General features: G+C 42.2%; 1 protein-coding gene across 2 annotated transcripts; it reads left to right on the top strand.

Annotated features, from left to right (window-relative positions):
- The first annotated feature begins 543 nt into the window (after positions 1 to 543).
- On the top strand, positions 544 to 4318 carry ATP5MC3 (ATP synthase membrane subunit c locus 3). Of its 2 annotated transcripts, none has more exons than XM_021702799.1 (5): positions 544 to 647; positions 817 to 945; positions 2580 to 2657; positions 3166 to 3359; positions 4058 to 4318. In XM_021702799.1, exons 2-5 carry the CDS (start codon positions 907 to 909, stop codon positions 4170 to 4172), a joined length of 426 nt encoding a protein of 141 aa, XP_021558474.1. In that variant the 5' UTR covers positions 544 to 647; positions 817 to 906; the 3' UTR covers positions 4173 to 4318. The 2 variants fall into 2 exon arrangements, with proteins under 2 accessions (XP_021558474.1, XP_021558473.1); XM_021702798.2 differs by having other exon boundaries at positions 599 to 647; positions 834 to 945.
- The last annotated feature ends 4242 nt before the right edge of the window (positions 4319 to 8560 follow it).

Genomic DNA, 8560 nt, shown 5'->3' with positions numbered 1-8560 from the left:
TGTGCCCAAAGTCACAAAACTCTTTGACCTATTCATGTGCTCATTCCTTTGTCCCAGTACTTCTCCGTCAGGTCCTCTGTCACTCAAAGGATTAGCCATATTTTTGGAATACTTTTCCAGATTCCTTCAAAGAAATGTGTTAGCTTTGCTGGGGACCCTAATTTCTTCTGTCAAGCAGTGCATGAACTCGTTCCCCACGCACACACAGAGTCCTATTTCACAGAGCGGGAGAATGACCAGGAAGGCGGTCCCTCTAGTAAAGAGAAGTAACAACTGATTAAAAGGCCAAATCTCACAAGGTGTCAACTGAAAGAAAAAGTCGCACCATCCTCTGGCCAGCTTAGATCAAAAGAGAAACAACCTGTTCAGTTCTCTCTGCCAGGGCCACTTTTCAATTTCCTCTTTTTGCCTCTCCTTTACCAGCCACCGCCCGCCAGCCCACCTCTGTGTGGCTGTCGTTGTCCTTCCCAACTAGTTGCCAATAAAGTTGTTACAAAGTGACCTTGAGTGTCTTCCCTACTGCCCCCGTTTCCCCGCCTTCTCCATCCGGGTGCCGCGGCGCGGATAAGAGGCGGACCGCGCCTGCGCGTCTAGCGCCACTCCTTCGACCTCTGCCGCCGTAGCTGCCGCCGTCACCTCCGGAGAAGGTAAGCGGAGGGCGCGAGAGCCGGGTCTGGCCGGGGCGGAGCAGCGCCCGGTCAGGACCCATTCATTCAGCTGGAGCCTCGCTGGACGAGGGCCCAAGCCGACGGCGCGCACGGGAGCCCGCGGGACCTGGGTAGGAAGGACAGGCCCGGGAGGGCACTTGACCTTAAGCCCCTTTACCTCCGCAGAAGGGAAGCGGGAGTGGACCCCACGTCGGCCGTCACCCAGGTCCTCCAACCGCCCTGCCCCGAAGATTGTAAGATGTTCGCCTGCGCCAAGCTCGCCTGCACCCCCGCTCTGGTGCGTAGTCCAGGCTGGGCCGGGGCGCTGAGGGCGGACCGCTTGGCCTGGAGCGTCCACGTTGTTGAATGGGGCACCTCTGGGCGGGGCACACCAACCTGTGGGGACGGCGCACCCCTCACCCTCTGTGTTCTCGTCTTCCTTTCCTACTAATCCTGGGGCAACTCACTTCGCTTCTCCCCTCCACTAGTGCGGTGGAGAGCAGCAGAGGCCTAGCTGTCAGGCCCCACTCTCTGTAGGGCAAACCCTCCTTGCCCCTAGTGCCGGAGCGGCCCCCTCCCCCACCTCCTAGTGTGCTCTGCGGGGTTGGGGTCGGCGCGAAGGTTCAGGTGCTCTTAAGCATGTAGAGGGCCTCTGAGGCCTAGTTCACCGCAACAGCGTTCTCCCTTGCCCATCTGTAGGTCAAAACTCGCTGCTGCAGAGGGAGGGACTTTGCCTCACCCTGTGTGGGCGGAGGAAGAGGTGGTGGAGGAGACGAAAGTCTTTCTTCCTGCCCCTGGCTGTTATTTCCATAACCATTTTGGAAGCTTTAGGTGAAGTAGGATGTGGGGGATTTGTCTTAGAGAATCAGGTCTAGGTTCTGAAGGGATTTTATGTGATCTCAGTGTAGTGGACACTCAAGGGCAGAGACGCTGGACTTCAGTATGTCCTTATGGTGAGATATTTCACCGATTATTCTTACACTGATACAGAATTGTTTAAACTGCTTTTGTATTTTATAATTAATGGACATATAGGAATATTTCGGAAGTTGTGGGCCTCATATTAAATGAGGGGCTAATTTAAACGACGTTTATAGCAACACTTGATAAACTTGTTGGTCCACTTAAACTTACCAAAGAACGTGGGATGTTTATTGCTCTTTTTCTGATCTGAATCGTGGCACTACAATAATTGAAATTTTAAGAATAATGCTTTCAGGGGCGCCTGGGTGGCTCAGTCGTTAGCGTCTGCCTTCAGCTCAGGTCATGATCCCAGGGTCCTGGGATTGAGCCCCGCATCGGGCTCTATGCTCGGCAGGAAGCCTGCTTCTCCCTCTCCCACTCCCCCTGCTTGTGTTCCCTCCTTCGCTGTCTCTCTCTGTCGAATAGAATAAATAAATTTAAAAATCTTTAAAAAAAAAAAAGTCATAAAAAATAAATTAAAATAATGCTTTCTTTTTAAGCATTTAGAAGTTTTATTCAGATTATTATTACAAATAGGGGCGCCTGGGTGGCTCAGTCGTTAAGCGTCTGCCTTCGGCTCAGGTCATGATCCCAGAGTCCTGGGATCGAGCCCTGCATTGGGCTCCCTGCTTGGTGGGAAGCCTGCTTCTCCCTTTCCCACTCCCCTTGCTTGTGTTCCTGCTTTTGCTATCTCTCTGTCAAAATAAAGAAAATCTTTAAAAAAAAAAAAAAAAAAGATTATTACAAATAGATTATGTAGCACACTTTTAACTTTAATTAGCAACTTTAAAATAAAATTCCCTTCATGGACTGAAAATAACCAGAGAGCAAGATAAGAGACAATACAGAAAAGTCATGAGCTTTCTGATATTTTTGCTTATGGCTTTTTTAGAACTCATGGTACAAGAAGAGTCATTGAAGTCTTATCTACTCTTAACTTAATATTTGGAATGTTTTTTTCTTTAATAGATCCGAGCTGGATCCAGAGTTGCCTACAGACCAATTTCTGCATCAGTGTTATCTCGACCAGAGGCTAGGACTGGAGAGGTAATAGCAGTAATAATAGAAATTAAGTAACCCACCAAGTAAGTCTTACGGTTTTAATTAAAGGGAGGGTAAAAAACAAAACAAAACACCTCATTAGTGAATGGTTTGAGGGCAGTCTTTTTCCACCCTTGTATGCAAAAAATAGTGCAGAGGATAAGCCAATGAAACTTGGCTGAGTTGGCTAAGAAATAAAGCCAGTATATTAAGTATATAGTCTTGAGTTGCCTATATTTAAGATCATACTAGCTACAGCTATTGAAAAGCCTACCCTATTAAAAAGCATATTGAAATACACTGTTTCATAATTTTCAACAACCTTGTGAGGTATATTGTTACCCCTATTCTACAACATTGGAATTACTCTAAGCTCTTGATTTTTCCACTGTGCCACACAATCTCCTATTTGAAATCACAAAATAGAGAAGTACTTACCATTTGACAGTGTAGTAATTAAAATAGCTAACTGTGATTACTGATTTAACCTTTGCCTTTATTTCCTTTTTTCTAGGGCTCTACGGTATTTAATGGGGCCCAGAATGGTGTGTCTCAGCTAATCCAAAGGGAGTTTCAGACCACTGCAATCAGCAGAGACATTGATACTGCTGCCAAATTTATTGGTGCAGGTGCTGCAACAGTGGGAGTGGCTGGTTCTGGTGCTGGTATTGGAACAGTCTTTGGCAGCCTTATCATTGGTTATGCCAGGTAATTTCTATCACCAAATAAGCTACTTTAAGAGCATGCTTGACATAGTTGGAAACCTAGAAAACTAGTGAAATAATAAGAGCTACTTTTTATTAAGTGCCAGCTCTGTGTCTTGAATTGTATTTTGAGGGCTTTGCATGCATGATCTCACTTAACCCTCATAATACCCCTTAGAGATATACCCTAGTTTACTTACGAAGGATGAGCTTGCAGAAATTATACTAATTGCCCAAGTAGCTAGTGTCAGAAATTTTAATTCTGACTTCAGAGTCTGCACTCTTGATTGTTAAGCTATATTGGGACTAGTTAACAGCACAGTCTTTAATAAAAGTATCAATTTCCATTTTATTTAAGACCTTATTTCTAAACTATCAGATCTTAAGAGGTATAGAATGTACTTTCATGGGAATAGCAAGTATGTCTGAACCCCTCAAAATGGATTAAGACTAACCGTTTATATCGACATACAGAGATCACTTCCTACCTTTTCTCCATATGATTAGGATTGAAAAGAAAGGAATATTGAACAAAGGCAGAAGCAAAAGAGATCTAGGCAAATACTTTTCCAGGACTTGCCAGTTTACAAAGATTGCATAGTAATCTGATTCTTAGTAATCTGATTCTTTAACGTTTACCAAACGTATTGGAATTCAGAAAATATTTCAGAGTAACAATTATATGTGTTGTGTCTCTTTTAGAAACCCTTCGCTGAAGCAGCAGCTGTTCTCATATGCTATCCTGGGATTTGCCTTGTCTGAAGCTATGGGTCTCTTTTGTTTGATGGTTGCTTTCTTGATTTTGTTTGCCATGTAACAGAAATTACTGCTTGAAATGTTGGCATTCATGTTAATTACGGATGTAATTCTGTGTATCTTCCTGTGACTCCGAAAACTGTGGTATTGGTGTCATGGAAATGTACGTTATTTCCAAGGTCATTTCATTAAAGATGAAAACTTTAATTTTTGCCGTGATTTGTACTTAACCTAAATTTAGATCATCACAAAGAAGACTATGCATTCAGGCAGATGCTATACAAGTCAGGAAACTAAGCAGTTGCACTGTGATGAAAATGAGTCAATTTTTATGAGGATTCTTTTATATAATATTCTGCACATTGTAATTCATAGGGCTTTTGGTTACTCATATAAAGAAGAAATACGTGTTTTCAGCTTCTATGAGATACAATTAGTTAAACTAAGATAGTAACAGGAATTATGATACCTGGGAGCAGAATTACCTTCCGAGACTAACTTGGCTGGTCTTACACAGCTGGATCTACAAATAAGTAGTGTCAGCTTTTTGAAGCTGAAGCCTTGTTAGACTAGGTTTGGGGGTGGTTTTTGCTTTTCAGTAAGTCTCATGTTAAGCAATTAAGTATCTATAACAAAGAGTTTCTAAGAAGAAAATCTCATTAGCAGCTACTTTCTTGCATGAACAAGGCTCTCATTAGAAACCAAATATCAAATAAAAAAATTTTAAAAGGTGGGGTGCCTGGGTGGTTCTGTTGGTTGAGTGTCTGCCTTCTGGTCAGGTCATGATTACAGGGTCCTGGGATTGAACCCTGCGGCAGGCTCCCTGCTCATCGGGGAGCCTGCTTCTTCTCCCTCTGCCATCCCCCCCACTTGCACTCTCTGGCTCTATCTCTTTGTCAAATAAATAAAAATCTTAAAAATTTAAAAGTAATAAAAACCAAATACCGAAAAGTAAACTTAATTGGCTATATTTTTAAAGCCAAAAATTGCTAAAGCATTGCTTATCACTAGCATCTCGGGATGCTAGTTGGTTCAACAACAGTTTGTTTCTAATACTAGAGTATGTTTTTAAAAATGCAAAAATATCTAGGATTTGATGTCTAGATCTTGGGAACCAGTTGGGGAAGGACAGGGGATGTGCATCACACAAGTGCCGCTACCTTTCCTAGGAATTTTATGTACTTTATGTAATTTAGTCCTCATGACAACCCTGCATAATTGGGGAGAAAAAATGGACAGAAAAATAGGCTTAAGAAGGGTTAATTCCCAAAATCAGATAACCATTAAGTGGCAAAGATGGGATCCAGATTCAGACCTTCCTTGATTCCAAAGACCATGCTTTGATTTTTTTTTTTTTTTTGTATGTTTATGTCAGGGATGACAAAGGAAAAGCTGATTTGGGAGAAGTTTTGTTAACAATTTAAAGCACAAAATTGAAGCATAATCTCAGCCTTGTGGGCTTGAAAAGAGGAAAGGTAACAGTGTGTGGTATGGAGTAGATATGAACAAAAGAAGTGCAGAACCCAGCTCCAAGTGAAGAGCAGCAGAAGTGCAGAAGAGCCCAGCTATGGGTGGTAACATGAACTTTTAAGTCTCAACCTAGTTTTATGACTCCCCAGCAATGTTGGCAAGTTTGTTAACACAACTGATAACAGAGCAGTGAGGGTTATCAAGGCTGGTTACTGACGAGAAGAAATGACAGGTCAAAGGAGCTCTAAGCAGACAGCAAGCAAGGACATTGTTTAACAGGCTAACCTCTGAGCTTCAAACCTGGTAAGGAATGAGTAAAGCCACAATAGGAGTGATAAGTTGGAATAAAAGAGGGAGGTCAAGGGTATTCTGGAAAGATGGAGTGGGAAGCACCAGGAATCTCTTCCCACCTAGACAACAATTGCACTGTCCAAATCTGTCTAATTTGACTATATTGGAACTCTAGTAAAGGCTTGCAACTTCCAGAGGAAGGCTTGAACTGTAAAGTAGGGTTAATTTCAATTTCAGGTCTTCATAGAGTAGCAGCTACCAGCCCTCAGCCCCAACCGCAGGGCAGGCTGCTATGCACATCTTGGAGCAGCTTCCACACAGCTTGCGGGAACCAGGGTAAGCAAAAAGAACCCTGTCCTCCAAATATTGGTTATCAATGCTTTCTTTGATCATTGATTGTTACTTCTGGTTACAAAGGTACAGATAAAGAGGAGGGTGGCCATTGTTGCTCCCCCTCCCCTCATTGTTGCAAGCTCCTTCCCTCCAGCTGAAGTGACTTCCAGGGGAAGGTATCCATTTCCCCCCTTGTTTTTTCTCTTTTTCCCCTTTTGGGAGCCAGATGCTAAAGACTAGGACATTCAAAAACACCTGCATTTACAGGGAAAATTAGAAAGTAACCACTCATGCCCAAGAAAAGGCACAGGCTCAGAGAAGACCTGACAAAACATTAAGTTTACACATCAAGCTAATCCTTCGCACAGAGACAGTATACAACAATCAAAAATAATAATAAAATAACAGAACAATGAACCCTAGGGAAAGAGGATAATCTGATTGCCAGAGATACCACATTATTCAGATGTCCAGTTTGCAACAACAACAAAAAATCAAAAGGCATTCAAAAAACAGGAAACTATGGCCCATTCAAAGGGAAAATAAATCTTGCAGAAAAGACCTGATGATAGATCTCCTAGGGGAAGACTAAAACAACCATATTAAAGGTGATCAAAGAACTAAATAGGTGGAGAAAGTTTAAAAAATGATGTATGCATGAACATCCTTATTTCAAAACTTACTACAAAGCTGCAGTAATTAAAACAGTGGCATAAAGACAAAAGACCAATGGAATAGAATAGAGAGCCCAGAAATAAATCCTTGCATATACAGTCCAATAATTTTTGACAGGAGTGTCAAGACCATTCAAGGGGAAAATGAGAGCCTTTTCAACAAATGGTGCCTGGAAAACTGGATATTAACATGCAAAAGAATGAAATTGGACCCTTACCTAACAACGTACACAAAAATTAACTCAAAATTGATCAAAGACTTAAAAAGACTAAAATTACAAAGCTCTTAGAAGAAAACAGGGCAAAAGCTTCAGGACACTGGATTTGGCAACGATTTCTTAGATACGACACCAAAGACACAGGCAACAAAAGAAAAAAACTAGATAAACTGAGTATCATGAAAGTTTTAAAATTTTGTGCGAAAAAAGACACTGTCAACAGAGTAAAAACCAACCCACAAAATGGGAGAGAATATTTGCAAATCCTGTATCTGATAAGGGATTAATACCACAATATGGAGAGAAGTCCTAAAACTCAACAACAAAAATACAATTTAGAAATGGTCAAAGGACTTAAATAGACATTTCTCTGAAGATAGTCAAATGGCTAATACATGAAAAGATGCTCACCATTGCTAATCATTAGGGAAATGCAAATCAAAGCTACAGTGAGATACCACCTCACACCCTGGAGTATGACAACTATGAAAAACAAAACAACAACAAAAAAGTGTTGGCGAGGATATGGGGGAATTGGAACCCTTGTGCACTGCTTGTAGGAATGTAAAAATGGTACAGCAGCTGTGGAAAACAGTATGGTGGTTCCTCAAAAAGTTAAAAATAGAATTGCCATATGATCCAACAATTCCACTTATGGGTATATACCCCAAAGAACTGAAAGCAAGGTTTTGTTTTTTGTCGTTTTTTAATTTTATTTGATTATGTTAGCCACCATACATTACATCATTAGTTTTTGATGTAGTGATCCATGATGCATTGTTTGCATATAACACGCAGTGCTCCGTGCAATACGTGCCCTCCTTAATACCCATTGCCGGACTAATCCATTCCCCCACCCATCTCCCCTCTAAAACCCTCAGTTTGTTGCTCAGAGTCCATAGTCTCTCATGGTTGTCTCCCCCTCCAATTTCCTCCCCTTCATTTTTCCCTTCCTACTATGTTCTCTTTTTTTTAACATACATTGTATTACTCGTTTCAGGGGTACAGGTCTGTGATTCATCAGTCTTATTTATTTATTTATTTATTTATTTATTTAAGAGAGACAGAGATAGTGAGAGAGAGCTTGAGCAGGAAGGAGGGGGAGAAGCAGGCTTCCCGCGGAGCAGGGAGCCCGATGCAGGGCTCGATCCCAGGACCCCGGGATCATGACCCGAGCCGAAGGCAGAGGCTCAACCATCTGAGCCACCCAGGTGCCCCAATTCATCAGTCTTACACAATTCACAGTCCTCACCATAGCACATACCCTTCCCAATGTCCATCACCCAGCCACCCTATCCCTCCCACCCCCCACCACTCCAGCAACCCTCAGTTTGTTTCCTATTAAGAGTGTCTTACGGTTTGTTTCCCTCTCTGCTTTCATCTTGTTTCATTTTTTCCTCCCTTCCCCTATGATCCTGTCTTGTTTCTCAAATTCCTCATATCAGTGAGATCATATGATACTT

This window comes from Neomonachus schauinslandi, chromosome 3 (assembly GCF_002201575.2).
Source record: "Neomonachus schauinslandi chromosome 3, ASM220157v2, whole genome shotgun sequence".
Lineage (NCBI taxonomy): Eukaryota > Metazoa > Chordata > Mammalia > Carnivora > Phocidae > Neomonachus > Neomonachus schauinslandi.
Note: the sequence above shows the minus strand (reverse complement) of the source record. Positions and strands in the feature narration are given on the sequence as shown.